We start from the raw sequence: 18586 nt of genomic DNA on the forward strand, positions 1-18586 counted from the left end.
ATCAGGGTTAACTGGTTGATTGAGTATGGTGGTTTGTATTTCAGGCTTGAAGCTGGAGATTCTCAGCCAGGCGTGTCTACGTAATATAACGCTTGTATTAATCGCCCTGTCCGCAGTGTCAGCTGCGTCTAGCGCACATTTAATAGACGCATTGGAAATAAGTTTTCCTTCCTGAATTAGCATTTCTGCTGCCTCTTTGCACTCATCTGGCAAGTGTTGTAACAGGGTTTCAAGTGTATCATAATGAGCCCTGTCGTATCTGGCTAAGAGTGCCTGTGTGTTGGAGATTCGCCAGACATTGGCCGCTTGAGCCGCCACCCTCTTCCCTGAGGCTTCTAGCACTTTGGATTCCTTGTCAGGGGGAGGAGCATCACCCGTGGTTTGCGAGTTAGCTCTCTTACGAGCATTGGAAACAACTAGCGAGTCCAATGGCAACTGTCCCTTGATATATGTAGGGTCCCCAGGTGCTGGGTTGTATTTCTTTTCAATCCTGGGGTTCACCACTCTGGCAATTGTGGTCTCCTTAAAGATTTCTCCAGCGTGTTTCAGGACACCTTTTAGCATGGGTAGAATCTTGACAGTTCTCTCAGAGGTTGAGAAGGTGTCAAATAAAAAATCCTCCTCAATATGGTCAGTATGGAGTTGGACATCGTGATTTTTTGCTGCCCTCTCAATAAGTGTGTTGAACGCAGCCGTGTCTTCTGTTGGTGATGTCTTAACAGCATAGACATTGCTGTCAGGGGCAGTTCGTGGCTCCCCTGGGTCAACAGCGTCTGTCCAGGGTTCAGTGTGGTCTTCTGGATCAGTGTCGATAGGATAATTGTATTCCTCATTGTAAGCATCTTCTACACCCGCATTTGAATGTGTGGGTGAAGAAAAGCAGGCTCTCGTCCATATGGCTGCAGAGGTTCAGACAGAAGAGGTGACGTTGCGGAATTCCTTTTTTTCTTTAATGGAATCTTATACGACTCCATTGGCTGTTCTGGGACGATCTTTCTCTTGTGAATGGAAAGCCTACCAGTTTCAGCGTCAATGAATTGCCTTGGTTGGTCCTCCTGGAGAGGCTGTTGATGCTTTGTGGCCTCTTCAGTAGTTGTTGGCCTTTTCCCCATGGACACCTTCTTGGCCGGGTCGACGCCCGTGTGTGGGGCGAACGCCTTAGGAGTTACCGGTGGCTGCAGTATAAACTTTATTGGTGCCGACGCCTTCGGAGTCTTGCTGACTGTTTTTGGGGGTAGAGCGGCCTTCGGTCTGACAGCTATAGCTTTTTCCTTTATGCGCTGCAGCGAGTCCGACACTTGCTTTGAAAAAGAGGCGAATGGTTGTGTCGACTCAACAGGATCTTTAGAGCCACGGTGTGTTTTGTGCTCAATGTCCTTGCTGACTTTCGCTTTGTCGAGTCGACGCTTAGGATCGGTAGCGTCCTGAGCTTTGATTCCTTTATTTGTGTCAACGGTCTTCGGCGCCGAGGTCTTTGGGTCGATGTCCATGATCTTTTTCTTCGGTGCCCCGGATTTCGGCTCGACACTCTTTAGTGACCTCTCCGGGTCGATAGCACTCTTTTGTTGCGTCGAAGCTGACGGTCCAGAAGCCTTCGATCCGATCAAAGTAACTTGCACTTTTGGTTTGGATTTGGTTTCCGGTGCTTTCGGTTTTGTGGTCACCGATGTTGTTAGTTTCGATTTAGATCGATCAACCGATGGCTCTTTAGAATTGCCTGTAGCCGGGCCTTGAAGCGAGGCTGTAGAACTACTTGTTTGATCCCTCGACCTGAGCCTTATCGAGTGTTCTAGTGTCGGACCCCAAACCAGCGGGCGGACCTAGCTCCTCGCTCGAGCTATCTTCTACGGCCCCAAAGGCCTCATCGTCGTCGTCTCCTATCTCGTCGATAACTTCGTTATTTTCAACCATCTCCTCATCTTCTGCGTCATAACTGGAGTCAACCTCCGACGCAGGATCCGACTGGATCGCTTGAACTTCCTGCTCAACCCCGTCATCGTCTTTAGCATCGAAGATGTTCACCGGGTCAGGCGCTGTGTGCTGGGCTTCCTTCCGCGCCACGCGTCGAAGGTGAATAGTTTTCTTGGACCGGAACCAAGAACAAGCCATACAGTTGGCTTCATCGTGATCCGGAGACAGGCACTTGTTGCACACCGGGTGGACGTCGATGTGAGGATACTTGGAGTTGCAAACGGGACACCCCTTGAATGGGCTCCGTTCCATTTTGATCGTCGATAAGGCCTCTGGCGTCGACCGGGCCCTTGGAGCTGAATAGCCACGCGGCTATTCCTTGACGCCCGGCTCGAGAATTGAGCTGGAACGAGTACTCGGCACCGATCGCAAAGACAATACCGACGATACCGTTCGGCCTTTTGGCCAAAAATAAATTTTTCTCTCGATTCCGAACTTGAGTTTGCAAATATTCATCCGAACCCAATGGCGGAAAAAAACAATCTGGGGATGGAGAGGATGCCCGTACGCACTGTAGTCCAGGGGAGAAGCCACCTATCTTGTGATACTTCGAAGACTCTTCCAGGACAACAATGTGCAATCATCCGGACGCAACACTAGGCGGCGATCTATGCACAGATATGAATTCAGCAGCCCACATGCCTCGAACACAAGCATTTGCAATGCAATATGTCTTGCATTAGAAAAGCTATTGGTCTTGTAAATGACAATTTTTTTAATTTTTGTTGGTTTTGAAAATAGCTAAATTAATAGCTTTGTCATTTACAATGCCAATAGTTAAAACTTTCGCAAATGTGACACCTATAGCATTTGTAATGCAACATGTATTGTATTTACGTGACTTAGATGTATTGATATTACAAATAACAATGGCTTTTAATTTTTTTTATAATTAATACTTAAATAAAAGTGATTGTAATTCATAATGGCAATAGCTTAAACTTTTGTAAATAACTTTTGTGAAGATTATGTTCAGTGTATTTTATTGTGACGAAAATCCAAGAACAGAAGTGAAATATTAACATCTTTTTGCGACATTTGTAATAAAGCTTGAAACATTGAGAGAACATATTTGAACCAGTTGTTGTTGAATGGTTGCACAGATTGATGCTGTGATGGCGCGAAGTGATGTTGTGGTGGCGACAAGTGATGCTGTGGCGTTCAGTGATGTTGTTGTGGCCCTGAGTGATGCTGTGGAGGCCCTGAGTGATGCTGTGGAGGCCCTGAGTGATGCTGTGGAGGCCCTGAGTGATGCTGTGGAGGCCCTGAGTGATGCTGTGGAGGCCCTGAGTGATGCTGTGGAGGCCCTGAGTGATGCTGTGGAGGCCCTGAGTGATGCTGTGGAGGCCCTGAGTGATGCTGTGGAGGCCCAGAATGATGCTGTGGTGGCGCAGAATGATGCTGTGGTGGCGCAGAATGATGCTGTGGTGGCGCAGAATGATGCTGTGGTGCTGCTGAGTGGTGCGGTGGTGGTGCTGAGTGATGCGGTGGTGGCGCTGAGTGGTGCTGAGCGATAATGTGGTGGTGCTGAGTGATAATGTGGTGGTGCTGAGTGATAATGTGGTGGTGCTGAGTGATGCTGGGGTTGCGCTGAGTGATGCTGTGGTGGTGCTGTGGTGGTGCTGAGTGGTGGTGCTGAGTGATAATGTGGTGGTGCTGAGTGATAATGTGGTGGTGCTGAGTGATAATGTGGTGGTGCTGAGTGGTGCTGTGGTGGTGCTGAGTGATGCTGGGGTAGCGCTGAGTGATGCTGGGGTAGCGCTGAGTGATGATGTGGTGATGCTGAGTGATGCTGTGGTGGCGCTGAGTGATGCTGGGGTGGCGCTGAGTGATGCTGGGGTGGCGCAGAGTGATGCTGGGGTGGCGCAGAGTGATGCTGGGGTGGCGCAGAGTGATGCTGGGGTGGCGCAGAGTGATGCTGGGGTGGCGCAGAGTGATGCTGGGGTGGCGCAGAGTGATGCTGGGGTGGCGCAGAGTGATGCTGGGGTGGCGCAGAGTGATGCTGGGGTGGCGCAGAGTGATGCTGGGGTGGCGCAGAGTGATGCTGGGGTGGCGCAGAGTGATGCTGGGGTGGCGCAGAGTGGTGCTGTGGTTGTGCTGAGTGATAATGTGGTGGTGCTGCGTGATAATGTGGTGGTGCTGAGTGATAATGTGGTGGCGCTGAGTGAATCTGGGGTGGCGCCGAGTGAATCTGGGGTGGCGCCGAGTGAATCTGGGGTGGCGCTGAGTGAATCTGGGGTGGCGCTGAGTGAATCTGGGGTGGCGCTGAGTGAATCTGGGGTGGCGCTGAGTGAATCTGGGGTGGCGCTGAGTGAATCTGGGGTGGCGCTGAGTGAATCTGGGGTGGCGCTGAGTGAATCTGGGGTGGCGCTGAGTGAATCTGGGGTGGCGCTGAGTGAATCTGGGGTGGCGCTGAGTGAATCTGGGGTGGCGCTGAGTGAATCTGGGGTGGCGCTGAGTGAATCTGGGGTGGGTATCACCCTAATTTAGATCCTGGCCCAAGTCCACTAGAACACCCTCTACTAAAATAACAATGTTACTGGGGTGGAGGCGCTGGCAGGCATGCTAGCTGCTGGGCCTCCTGCAGTGCCTGTAATGTGCCCCATCTTGTTGGAGCAGTTGTTTGCAGCCTTTTCAGCACAATTACATACAGAACCACAGGACGCATATACTGAAATTATATTACGGATAACAGTTAAAGATGGCACATCTGTCTGCCCACTCCTGCATGGGTGGTCTGAAATTGTGTAGAGCAAAGCCAACTCCATAGTCCTTGAAGGGTTTATTTTTTATTAATTATACTGAACCGTAAAAAGAATGCGTTCTTGGGAAAGGAAAATGTCTTAGTAAAATAGGGATGGTTTGCTTAAGGTCAATAAAGTCAGCATTACATCAGATTTTCATTTAATTCTTTAGATATGTAATCATGTAGAGATGGTTTTAGTAGGTGCAAGTTGTATGTTACACTTACGGTATTCAGTAACAAACACTGGATTAATAAACAGGATGCATTAGTGGGAAAAGTTGCTGATTTGGTGCTTTAGAGCACGACGGTTAGAGGGAGGATTTCACATTTCTTTATTTCATTACACACAGGAGTTGATCAGGGGAGTAAAGCAGAGGGTGGGGCAGGCTAATGATTTCATTATGATTTTTTCATGATGAGGGTCATTTATATTTGGATTATAATTTGTGCTTCAGTCTGATTGTTTATACACTACTTTTCTGATTCATTACAGTGCCCCTGAGGAAGAACTTAAAAGAGTTCGAAATGCATTGGGCTTTCACTGTGCTGACTCGATGGAATGTTAAAAGCACGTATCATTGTTTAAGCACGTTTGGCGACACATGATATTTGAAAATGCAGAATAAACATTCTACTATCATCAGTCTGTCTCCGGAGTGAATTGATAAACTGGGACTATTTGGATCATTACACTGGTTTACTATGGAGTAGAATTGATTACTAGAAGATGTATGGTTTACGCTGGAAAAAGTATCCTCATTATCGCTGTGCAGCAGCGGGACACCAAAGTTGCCCCTTTTGGAAAAAACACTTACGGTATTGGCATATTATTATTTCTGTTGTATTAATTTATAAAGTTTTATAAGTATGAGGTTGGTTCAAATTCATGTGACCTCAGGTAACCTTGTGCGTTATGGTAGTGTCAAATATGCATTTTCCTGCTCACACTAACATACAAATTTTGCTCTTCATTTGGTTTATTATCCATAATGCAAGCAGTAATCTAACGACTTCGCCTCTTGTTTTGGCTCATTACTTAGTTGCATTTTAAACGGTTCTGTAGCGACCTGATCATGATCTGGCTAAGTTGATAACCCTTGAACATGGAGACCTGGGTCTGTCCCGCTGCGTGCCCCTGGTTGAAATCTCTCTGTGCCTGCTATGCTCTTAATGTAATATCCCTGTGCCTGAATTTATATTATGAAAACGAAGACTAATTTTATTTAGGGTCAGTAAATTTAGTGATAAAGTTATCAATGAAAGATTAAAAGCGGCTGCAAAATGAAATGAAAAGTGGCCGGGAAATGCTCTCTGGATTGCGGTGGCAGGGGGCGCATTCCTTTAAAGTGTGATGCAGGGGGCAGGGGAGCGGATCCCTTTGAAGTCTGGAGCAGGGCTGGGGGGGCAGGGGAGCCAGCGAGTGGGAGGGAGGAAAGGAGCAAATGGGGATGGGGTGTGAGTGAGGGGGGAGCAGAAGCCTTTGATGGTGGTGTGCGAGGACAAGCGCGCGCCTGGGAAAGCTTCATGCTCGAGTGCACAACATGCATTGTAGGAAATCTGCTGGTTCAAGAGATTTTGGTTCAGATGTAATAGGTTCGAGTATAAATACTCGACCTAAACAAGCATTAGCCGCAAAAGTGAAACTGATGAATGCCTCAAAAGTGAAACAGAGAGAGGCACGCAAGGGGGGGAGGAAATTGAAGCGCTGAGAGAGGCACGCAAAGCTTGCGCCCGCGCACATGCACTCAAGCTCTAGGCTGGCCATGGCAGCATCTGGTAGCACTTTTTTAAAAGTCGCGCAACAGTGCATGCGCTGCTCTAGGCTCGACCTAAAAACGGCTTATTAGTATTCACAGAGGAGAAACCTTATGCATTTGCCAATGCTTGTTTTCTTTCTAACCGGTGCCTTTTCACACCCTTTTTTCATGTATCGTTCATTTTTATAAACATAAAAATGTATAACAATGTGAAACATGTACATCAGGATTACTGAAGTTCTGATGCATGTTCTTCATTAAAACACTTGTTCTAAACATAAAACAGCTTAACTCAGGAGACAGCAATTTTACGTTTTAAGCCATCTGTTCTCATTTCTTATATGGCACAAAATGTTATTAGCAGCTGTGATGCCAGCTTCCTCATGCGTATTTATGAGTGGGGAGAAGAAGGTTGTTCGCTAAGGCAGGAGGAAGGGGTGTGACACTATTGGGTTATTATACCTATTCTTTTCTACAAATACACTTTACTTTAGGCTTAGGATGGCCTGTCATTCTTTTCAGCTTCCTTCAGAAGTATAGTGTCCCAACTGGTGTTCTTTTTTTCCTTTGTTGGCTAGCTATAACTGAATTCTCCGATGCCGCCCATTTGTTTAGTTCTTGTATCCACTGCACTATTGTCGGTGGAGTATTTGACTTTTATATTCGGGCCACATGTCTTTTAGCCAGAATGGGTGCCAGATTCCCAAATTTACATTTAGTCTTGTTTTTCTAAGTATACATTCTAATCCCCAGTAAGTGGGCCATTAGGGTGTGCTTTATTTTAATATAGGAGTATGAGGTCCTGATCTTTGCTAAGAAACAGGCTTATTATAAGTCTAACTAGGCCCTTACGATTAGCACCCTGCAGGATAACAATATGATAAAATTCCGGAAGTTAGTCCACAGGGGGTTTAGAAATTCAAACCTTCCCTTAAGGTGCACGATCCCCGAAAACGCTTAGCATTACCTATTAAAGTAATATTTACAAGGCTGGGGTGGAGGGTGGTAACTTTGAGAGCTAATTGGCCGAAATTGGGGGAAGTGTCATTTGATTCGTTTTCTGTACATTCTATGACTAACCTGAAATCTTCCTTAAAATTAACAAAGGCAGCCGAGCCAGATAACCTTCCTACAATTGTATCAAAGTCAAACCCAATATGGTGGGCAATCTTCCTCTCTAAAGTCTTTGTTTCTATAACAAAGTCTGGTACATTCCCGCCACGCTGGAAAAGTGCAATTATACAGCCAATTCACAAAAAAATGGGAGACGGGTGTCCTGGGTAATTTTTCCTTGATAAGCCTGCTTGACGTTGGTGTGACATTGTATTCGCAAGTAATTTTGATCTCCCTTGAGAAGTGGATGGAGTGCAATGATAGAATCCCAATGGAACATGGTGGCTTTAAGCAAGGGCATGCAGTGGTTGATCACTGTCTCAGCTTATGGGCCATGGGGTAAAAGGTGATGGAATTTTGGAAAATAAACCAAATGAAGAGCAAAAGTTGTATGTTTGTGTGAGCAGGGAAATGCATATTTGACACTACCATAACGCACAAGGTTACCCGAGGTCACATGAATTTGAACCAACGTGGAATGTTGGAAGCTCCATTGAAAACAATGGAGTGCTACATGCTTCTAATGGCAGCTAGAAGCCCGGAACTCCCAACATTCCAGTGTTGTCATTCACAGCTGTTGCTTTCAGTCCCCTCGAGCTCAGTGAAACTGGTGTTTAATTTGTTAGAACATTCTGCCCTCTAGAGGTGGAATGTTCTTATAGCCTTATGGCCCTCCGTAGCAGGGCTATACCGGCATTAAAGTCCTGCTCCCTTGTTAAACGCTAGAGCGGGCCTTGGCTATAATAGACTGTTTACATTTTTATAGGATTTGTTGTTTGATTTTAAACCCGCTTTTAAGGAAATATAATATATTAACTATAATATAAATCATCGTAACGAAGCACAAGCACTTTTAGTGAACATGGAATCTTAAGATATTATATGTGACAAAGTAAAATGTTAAAAAAGAAGTTTAGTCTAGTACTGCAATGTTTGTAGTTCTAATACACGTTAGATGGGCTGATGTTGTATCCTAGGGTTACAGTGCAAGAATGCAGACTGGAGTCCTTGTATTAATAGACTCTGTGGGGTCTTGTCAGTAGGTTAGGCTTGGAATCTGGATTGGTTGGGGGCAGGGTTGAAGGGTCAGGGTCTTTTAATGCATCATTTTAATGATCATGATTGTAAATATTGTTTTAAAGACAAGCGTATAAACATTAATACATTTGAACTTGCACTTATTTTAGTATATGCTACTTTTTCTATTGTATGAATGATCTATTCCAAGTATGGGCTCATGTTGGACATGTCCAGAAAATATGTAAAAGATAAATTTTCTTCCTATTCCTTGGACATTTGTCAAGGATCTTTTGATAGATCACGAGGAGTTGGCTAAGGGACAGGAATGTGCAATGAAGAATACTAAGTTGAAATAATTATAATTTTGCATTTTTCATATTTGAGGAAAAAAAAATCTCAGTGTCTTCAAGAAACCTGTCAGGAAACTCATGGACAGGAGGTTGTGTACAGTGAGGATTAATCTACCGGCACAGCTGCCATGGGGTGAGTGGTCCTAAATGTTGGCCTTCTACATACCGTAAGTTGAATGTTTTATAAGTGCAGTGATAGAGCGGTGCTCCAAAGTCTCAATGTAGCAGACAGCAGCTGGTCTTCTTTTCTAGAATTTTCAAGCATTCCTGAGACTGGCGGCACCAGCCTCCTTGATAAAACATCACAGTGTTCTAGATTGTAAATGACATCTGGGACATTATACCAAGGAACAAACACCCTTATAAATGTGAGTGGCCATTGGCAGGTATGGAGATTCAATAGGCAGAAATGCCAGTACCGAGGTCCCTGCCAAACATATGGGTGGAGTGGGGAGAATACAGCCTCAATATGAATATATGACTTAACCACGAATACAAATACTCCGCATGGCATTACCACGCGAATTTTACTTCGCAAGTGGCTTTACCACGCAGCTTTTCAGAACGCAAGTTCTAACATCACATTTAAAAAACGTTATGTTCAGCAGCTCTTACTTCCATCCACCATTGAAATATGCGTCAAAACACGTCTACCAAAACTAAAAAAGGACTACAATTATGACGTACACGCCACGTCTTTGGTGCGGCTCTTTTCTTTTACTTTTAAATGACACTGAAGTTCGTTTTTTTAATTTATGTAGCCTGCTCGTTTTATTTTTTATTTTTTTATGGGGGGGGGGGGGGGAGACCCCCCCAACCCCCCAAGGCCACGCAGAACTTACAAGCAGGACGACCAAAAGGAATACCACTTGCGTGGTAAAGATGGTCGTGGAAGGCACCTGCGTTGAAGAGACGATTGCGGGGTAAGTGGATCGTTAATAACGTCATGCGTGGAAAAGACTTCGTTGTAAATGACGTTTCCCCCTCAATATCCATATAAACAGAAAGAGGCAGTATGTAGACAATGTGGCTGGTGGTACTTGACCCCAGCAAGAAAAGTAGCATTAAGGATGGCTGCTACAGCAGAGTGGGACCAACTAGGTCCAACACAATCTGGTATACAGAGCTGCTGCCCAGCATGCAGCTGTCTCTATGCCACGGGCTGGTGATGCTGTGATTAAGATTCTAACCTTTTGGAAGAGGTTCCTGTGCTATAGTGACAAGCATTACATATTTTAAAAGCAAATTGAAACCACATAGACCTTCATAGGCATTTTCCTAGACAATTATAATAATTCTCCGTTTGTCATTCGTTTTCAAGTATTTGGGGGCATTTAGCTTACTATGGGACACCATACAACATTGTTTTATGTGCTACACGGAAGACTATTATTGTGGGCCCGCTCACTGTAGTAGTCTTCACATGTAGCAGGCAATTTAAAAGGTTTGTAAACTCATTCTATGAGAGAAGTGAAAATAGTTATTTAAAACGGGCATGATCTCAAAGTTAAAAAAAAAATTGGCACTGCAGTAATTAGAACCTGCACCACTCAGCGCAAGGTCAGTAGATTACAGTAGGCCTAACTCACAAAAGAACAAAAAGGAATCACAAAATGAAACTAGAAGATTTACACAAAGATGATCTCCAGTAATTAAACTCTGCAGAGATGTACATGAAGGTTTGAAAGCTTCAAGAGTACAAGTACCCAACTTTGTTGAGCTCATTGACTGAGCAGAATAAGTGCACTTTAGTTTTACAGTTATTGTGTTTTCGGAAGCTGGCCTGACTAAACTAAAGATAAACTCGATAAAATCCAAAGTCAGAAAAGGAGAGTTAAGTAAAAAGAAATTTTAAATAATACAGGCTAAGAGGGGGACATGGCCAGAGAGACATGTTAAGGAGGTAAATCTGTGAGTTCACCAATGGCAGTCCAACATCCACAAGGATTCTGAAAGACTAACTACTGGCCGAGGGCACAAGGAAAGGGGAACAGCTGCAGACAAGTAGAAGACTGCTGTCTGCAAGCATTCATTGGGAAAAATCTCTGAAACATGGTCTTTAGCTTCTTATGGAATGCAAGAAGTGAGGAGGAGGCCCTAATGTGTAGAGGGAGGTCATTTCAGGTTTTGGTTGCGATGTGTGAGAAAGCTAGACATCTGCTTTTGCGGATATGGAGGTGTGTGCTCATGAGGCTAAGCGAAGATGTATCGTGGATTGGTGGAAGTGAAGGCTGCTGTTAAGGTATGCTGGCCCTTTGTTGTGCATAGTCCTGTATGCATGAGAGAAGAGTCTGAATTGGCAGTGTTTATGTATAGGCTGTCTGTGGAGCTCTCTGAGGTGTATTGTGATATGGGTGCGCCATGGGAAGTCTAGGAGGAGTCTTTCTACGGCGCTCTGAAAGGTCTGGTGATGAGGGCTTGTGTGACGGTACGTCTGGAGTTCCTGGAAATCCATTTAAAGATTTTTTGAAGCATGCAGAGTATATGGCAGCAGGAGGAGCTTACTGCGCTTACCTGTGTCTAAGATGATTCCAAGGTTTCTTGCAAGATTGGTTGGTGTGGAACAAAGCTCTGAAGCCCAAGTGGAGTCCCAGGGGGGAGTTCCTATTTCCGAAGATCAACACTTCAATCTTGTCGGAGTTAAGTTTCAGGTAGTTGGTTTTCATCCACTTTGCTACTGTGATCATGCATTCCGTAAAGGTGGTTATGGTGATGGTGGACTTGTCGGACGTTGATAAGATGAATTGCGTGTCATCGGTATAGGAAATGATGGAGATGCTGCGTGCTCTGATTAGATCAGTGTGTGGTGTCATGTAAATGTTGAACAGGGTTGGGCTGAGTGATGAACCGTGGAGGATTTCACAGGTCAAGTTCTTGGATTCTGATGTGAAGGGTGGAATTCTGACTCACTGTGTTCTTCCTCTGAGGAAGGAACATACCCAGTGGAGGGCCGGTTATTGGATGCCTTTGTCGTGCAGTCTTCTGATGAGGCTGGAGTGGGATATGGTATAGAATGCAGCTGAGAGGTCAAGCAGTATAAGGGCGTCGGTTCCTCCACGGTCCTGTATGGTATGGATCTCATCTATGGCAACAATGAGTGCTGTTTCCTTGCTATGGTTGTTTCGAAAACTAGACTGGGTGTGGTTGAGTAGGTTATGGGGGTCAAGGATGCTGGTGAGCTGTTGGTTGATTGTCTTCTCTATCAGTTTGGCTGGGTACGGAAGCAGGGAGATGGGATGGAAGTTGTTCATCTCGGTGGGGTCGGTTGAAAGTTTTGGAGGAGGGTATGCTGCATCTTTCCAGACTTTAAGGAAGGTGGCGGATATGATGGAGGAGTTAAAGTGGGTGAGGATGATGCTAATCAGTGGTCATCCCACATTGTAAATGTGATGGGGTAAGGATACGTTGGGGACCCAGAGTGGCAGTTTTCATGATTGCAGTGGTGTCTTCCTCGTGAGTGTTCTCCAGTTGGTTAGGAGAGTGTTTTAGCTGCCAATCGTCAGGTTGGCGATGATGTTCTTGAGGTTGGGTTGTTGTTTGAAAGTTACTGTAGATCTTGTCGATTTTGCTGTAAAAGAAGTTGGAAAGGTTGTTGCAGAGTTCCTGAGAAGCAGTGATGGAGTTGGCTGTGGCCTCTGGCGTGGTGAACTCCTTGATGATAGAGAAAATCTCTATGAGGTTGTTGGAGCTATCCTCAATTTGGTCAATAAAGGTTCTTCTCTTGGTATCTCTCAGGAGATTGTGGTAGTGCCCCAGTGCGGCCTTGTAGGTACATCTGGTGTCAACTTTGTTTTTGGATCTCCATTTTCTATCCAGCTGCTTGCAGTATCTTTTAAAAGCCCGGAGCTTGTCTATGTACAAGGTGGCCTGTCTGTTGGTTTTGCAATGTGCATGAATTTTGAAGGGTACAAATGAGTCTACACAGGGCTTGATCCACTAGTGGAAGTTGGGGATATACTTGGCAATGCTGTCTGTGGTGTTGGGATGGTCCTTTCAAGGGCGGTGTACCAGTCAGCTTCAGTTTCTTAGCTCCAGTTTTGCCTGGGTAGGTTGATGATGGTGGATGCTTTGGCTTGCGCTGTGCAGATTTTAAAGTGCATAACGGAGTGGTCAGTCCAAGTGAACAGTGAGGCGGAAGTGTATCTAAGGTTGTTGCCGGAGATGAAAATAGGATCTGGGTGTGTCCTGCGATGTGTGTGTGGTCTGTGACGAGCTAAGAAAGTCCAATGTTGTTCAGGCTTTCGAAGAAGTCGGCCAAGAATGGATCCATGGATACTCTCAAGTGAAAATTAAAGTCGCTGAGTAGTATCAAGTCCTTGGAGTTGATGGTGAGAGGAGTGATGACATCTGAGATGAGGTTGCTGAAGTTTTTTCTGGTCCTGGTGGTCTGTATGGCCTGTATGGCTGCCGTTTGTTTGGAGACTGAAGTGCATATTTTTCATAAAGAGGGAGTCAGAGTCCGTGGTTGTGGCACATTTGATTATGTCTTTATAGGGAATTACGATTCCATTTCCCGGTTTATGAGACTGCGTTTAAATGCGATTTTGTATTCTGATGGGATGCCCATGACTATAATAGGAGATGACAATGGGTTCAACCAGGTTTCCATCAGGAAGATGTCTGGAGTGCTGTTGCTTAGGAGGTCCCAGATTTTGAGTGAGTGTTTGCCGAGACAGCAGGTGTCAAGAAGCATGCACGTGAGTGTCTGTTGAGAGTCAAGTATGGCGTATTGTGGGGTGCTGGTCAGGGTGGGCAGTATAGGTTTTTATGAGTGCGGGTGCGTGTGTAAGGGGGATGCTGCAAGCAAAGCTGCAGTGAAAGCAGGAAAAAGTTCCTACTGTGCTTTGTGCAGCAATGGGCCAGGTGTGGGCTTTTGGGCTCTCTGGGTTGAGAGAGCAGAGGTTATCTGCTGTGAAGTGTCGGGGCTTCACAAACCAGGGGTCATAGCACTGGGCGCAGTCCAGGGACGGACGGGCGCAGACAGGCTTGCCGTTAGTGCACCTTCAGCGTGCCCAGCAGCCATTAAGTAGGGTCTGGCATGGAGAGAAGCGCAGGGGGTGGGGCTAGAGTGGGGTGAAAGACACAGGAAAAATCAAGAAGATGCAGGAAACGTAAGGAGCGGAGGAAGGATGAAACTGCACGAAAGGGGTGGGGAAGTCTGTGGAGGCTGGAAGGGTCATGCAGGGCAAGCGAGGAGCAGGGAAGCAGAACGAGAGGAGACCATGGCAGAAAGGAGAAATTCACACAAGGGGTTTAAGAGGCCCAGAGAGAGAGAGAGATGTGTGGAAAAAAAAGGAAAAGCAGTGCATAAAGTGTGGGGAAAAAGTGAGTAGGTAGAGCACAGGTGTGGAAAAAAAGAGCACAAGTGTGGAAACACAATAGAAGAGAGCAGTGTAGAAAACAGAGCACAGATGTGGAAAAGCAATGGAGGAGAACACAGGTATGGAAATGATAGCAAGAGCAGAGAGCTTGAGAAAGAGGGCCAGAAAGAGGCGAGTGAAACGGAGAGGGAGAAGGCTCAAGTGGAATTCTATTTCTCTTTGGTAGTTCTCTGGAATACATTTCAGGTAAACAGAAGGTGCTGATAGTTTTGAGTCAAGTTCCTTCAAAAACTGATTGTCTCCCGTGTTAACCAGTGCCTTATATGCCTGTGTATTGCCCTCTCTGGCAGCAATCCTCTGGAAGACTCCTCTGTTAATGGGTAGCCACCTACATCCCTTTTCATTACACTTGTAACCCCAGCCTGTAAATACCTACAATCATTTTTCATCATGACAACTGTACAGAGATATAGATCAACTATCAAGCTGGTTCATACTCTCTTTCACATGTTTAGTTTTGTGACTAAAATAGCACTCTTACCCCGGTGCATTAATGTATTTCTTCAAAAGGTTTTTCGACTGCACAGAACAAAACAACCTTCTATAATAGCCTCAGCACAGAGTGCTACACTACAGACATCAACTTACCTACACCCAGAAGTTCCACAGCAATAGTGGCAATTCCATTTTCTGAGCCAAGGACAGAGCGCCACGGCAGAAAATGAGACGATACCAATGTTGTCTCGCCAGATGGGTCTGTTTTTATTAGAACCAAATGTACTGGATCACAAATTGACAACATAGTGGTTGCATCTGCCATCTTACTTCCATCACCTGCCAAAGAGGAAATGTACACAAGTTACATGATAGAAATACATATGAGAAGAATATGTGAGACTAGAGGAACTTAATTAACAAAAATTAAGTGTATAAAATCCTAATTAACAAGTTTCTGCCCTAAAAGGCCTTGGCTTCACTGCTCTGATGCCCTGATTGACTACTATATTGTTGTACACCTGGGAATCCCAGCAGTAGCATGCTATGCACATTTATTATTATTATTATTATTATTATTATTAAATTAAATTTGTAGGGCACACAGCTACCCGGAGGTTTCCCGGCGCCAAGGACAAATGCAGCAGAAAGACAAGATTTACTGATTAAATAGCTAGGTCTTAAGTTTTTGTGATTAGTTTCATGATGAAGCAAAAGTGGGAGTGAATTCCACAACATGGGGGCCAGATAAGAAAAGGAACGTCCACCCATGTGTGCTACTTTGAATCTTGGGACTGAGAATTTAGCTTGGGAAGAGGATCTAAGCAGACGTGTCGGGTGATATGTCTGGGCCAAGGAGCATAGATAACGGGGAACTGTACCTGATTTAATTTTATGCATGTAGCATAAGACCTTGAATTTAGTCCGGCTCTCAATTCTTAGCCAATGGAGGTCCTGGAGAGAGCCTGAAAAGGGGGATATTTTGGGTACATGACAAAGCAACCTCGCCGCCGAGTTCTGCACTACCTGCAGTCTGCATATCACCTCCTTATTGGCTCCTAGAAACAGGATGTTGCCATAGTCCAATCTCGACATTATTAAAGCCTGAATTAGAGTTCTTTGAGTAGGTCCAAGCAACATCCATAGCATCTTACGGCGCCACTTGCAGCTTCATGGACAGTTGATCATCAATCACTATACCCAAGTTGCGAGCAGTTTGAACTGGCTGAGGAAGTGTACCCATTTCCAGAGGTCAGTGACGTGGACCCCAAAGATCTTTATCTTTCCCCATGGCCAGGACCTCTGTTTTTCCACCGTTTAATTTTAGCCAGTTGGTATGCATCCAAATGGCTATTTTATTCAGCCCAGTCTGTAAGGAAGATGGTTTAGAGGGATCATTGGAAGATAAAGAAAAAAGAAGCTGGGTGTCATCAGCATATGAAAAGATAGACAACCCAGCATCTTCCGCAATGGTGGCTAGCGGGCTTACGTAAAGATTGAACATCATGAGGCTCAAAATCGAGCCCTGTGGTACTCCATAGGGGATCCATAGGTCTTTGAATTCGCCAAAGACGAAAAGACCTGAAAAGTTCTTCCCATGAGGAAGTCTATGATCCAATCCAGGGCTGCGCCTCCAATTCCTAGTGACTGAAGGACTTTTATAAGAGTATGGTGAGACACCGTATCAAAGGTGGCACTTAGGTCTAACAAAATAAGCGCCGCCGTTTCCCCTTTATCAAGGAGCTGGCGAAGTTTTTTGGTAACTCCCAGAAGAGTGGTTTCTGTGGAGTACCCGCCTCTGAATCCTGATTGCGATACGTTCAGGATTTTATTGGTTTCCACAAACTGCACGAGCTGTTGATTTACATGTTTTTCCAATATCTTTGAAAAAACAGAAATGAGAGAAATCGGTCGGAAATTGGAGGGTTCTGATGGGTCTGCGTTAGGTTTCTTCAATAGAGGAAGAACCATTACGTGTTTCCACTCTGCAGGTAGCATGGCATCTTTCAAAGAAGCATTAAGTAACTCCATAATGGGCTGCAGTTTAAGGCTCTTTAAAATACCATTAAAGGACAGTCCAGTGGTTGCTAGCTAATGATTTTATGAGAAAGTACGTATAGAGGGGTCTCCTCTGACTTGTTACAGTCTACACTGAGGTACGGTGTTGTTTTGCTGCTCCGCTTTGGTAGTTATCATCTCAAGTTCCGTATAGATCTTTTCAATTTTCTCGATAAAACATTTCGCCACGACTTTGCAATGTGCTTCGTCAAGTACCGTGGGCATCGGTTGACAGGATGCTCCCGAGAGCTCGCCATCTAATTTAAACAATACTTTCGCATTATTCTGTGCTGATAGAATGGTGCTATTTACATATTCGGCACGGGCGATTTTGCAAAGGGAGTTGTAATTTCTCTTGGCCAGTTTATAGTTTTATTTGGAATTTAAAGCGTAGTCTTTTCTCCAGTGTCTTTCCAAAGCTTTACACCTCGTTTTTTCAACCTTTAGTGTTTCAGTGAAACAAGGGTCAGGGGGGCGGTGATTGTTAAGTTTCTTGAAGGATAAAGGGAGACAAGCTTTCAAAGAATTCAAGTGTGGATGGATTTGGCATCTGATATTTCAATGGAAGGGATAGCTGGCGTGTTAGTGGCTAAATGATGGTTAAAAAGAGTCGATATTCAACTTCCTCCAATTTCTGCACTTATGTTTAGATAAAGGGATGAAGGAATTATTGGGCCATGGGTCGAGTGATATCTTAAAACATACCAGAAAATGATCCGAACAGATTAATGGAAGGGCTTTTTGACATAGAACATTAGGTAAATTTGAGAAAACCGGGTCAAGCAAGTGGCCCGCCCTATGGGTAGGACCTGAATTACAAAGAAACATATTCATGGCTTCTAAATCGGAAGTAAGAGAAGAGCCAGTCTTACATGCAGGGTCATTAAAATGTACATTGAGGTCACCAACAATAGTAAAATTAGCAGCATTGAGCAGGAAAGGGGTCATGAATTCAGAAAAGCTTGTGGCCCAAAACCCCACTGGGCCCGGTGGTCGATACAGTAGAAAGCCTGTGAGTGTAAACTGAGGAGAAAGGAAGAGCCTGAAAAAAACGGCTTCACACCATTCGATTTCTACAGCTTCCCATTTACAAGAATATTCGTTTTTAAAGGTTATCGCGATACCGCCTCCAAGTTTGTCTACTGTATCCTTCCTAACAATTGAATAATTGGACGGAAGGGCCGCCGCAATGTCAGGCCCGAGCTTTCATGTAGCCAGGTTTCCGTAAGGAATATTGCGTCTGGTTGTGACTGAGAAATATGTAGGTCAAAGATTATCTTTTTTGTGCTTTGCTAGGGATCTGGAATTTAAATTATAAAATGTAAACCCTATAAGGTGATCTCCTATGAGTCTTCCCCCCGCTGATGATGATTTAATAGGGTTCATGTTACTGACATTATTAGCCAACTGTATCCTATTTTGTAAAGAGGTGCACGTAAAATTATAGCTGGGGCAAGGACAGATGGGGCTGCCTGGTTTAAGGGCGATGCAGTCAGTGTTCGATCTCTTCTGCATACCTCGTAAAAATCCAGGAGAATATTTTCTGCTGTCTTTATCAAACGGGGCAGGGGTTGTGGCCCCTGGCCCCGGATGGGAGCGGACGGGCGCAGATAAGCTTGCCTTAGGCACTCCCGCTGCGCGCAGTGAGGGGCATGGAATATAAAGCCTGGCAGTCAGCTGGCTGCTGACGTCAGCGCTCCACCTCCCCGCCTCCTCCCGGAACCAGCAAAGACCGCTGCTCCCTCCAAAACAAGC

At 45.1% G+C, this 18586-nt stretch overlaps 1 protein-coding gene across 1 annotated transcript in view; it reads right to left on the bottom strand.

The window, feature by feature from the left end:
• Positions 1-12314: 12314 nt before the first annotated feature.
• LOC147663187 (centrosomal protein of 76 kDa-like) overlaps positions 12315-18586 on the bottom strand; it is a 131485-nt gene continuing 125213 nt past the window's right edge. The window contains exons 5-7 of the mRNA XM_086950605.1: positions 14927-15112; positions 13460-13526; positions 12315-12828 (exon numbers count right to left, since the gene is read on the bottom strand). Coding sequence (XP_086806731.1) covers positions 12315-12828; positions 13460-13526; positions 14927-15112 — 767 coding nt within the window. The remainder of the gene's footprint in view (positions 12829-13459; positions 13527-14926; positions 15113-18586) is intronic.

The sequence above is a fragment of the Lissotriton vulgaris genome, unplaced genomic scaffold (assembly GCF_964263255.1).
Source record: "Lissotriton vulgaris unplaced genomic scaffold, aLisVul1.2 SCAFFOLD_2786, whole genome shotgun sequence".
In the NCBI taxonomy this organism is placed as follows: Eukaryota; Metazoa; Chordata; class Amphibia; order Caudata; family Salamandridae; genus Lissotriton; species Lissotriton vulgaris.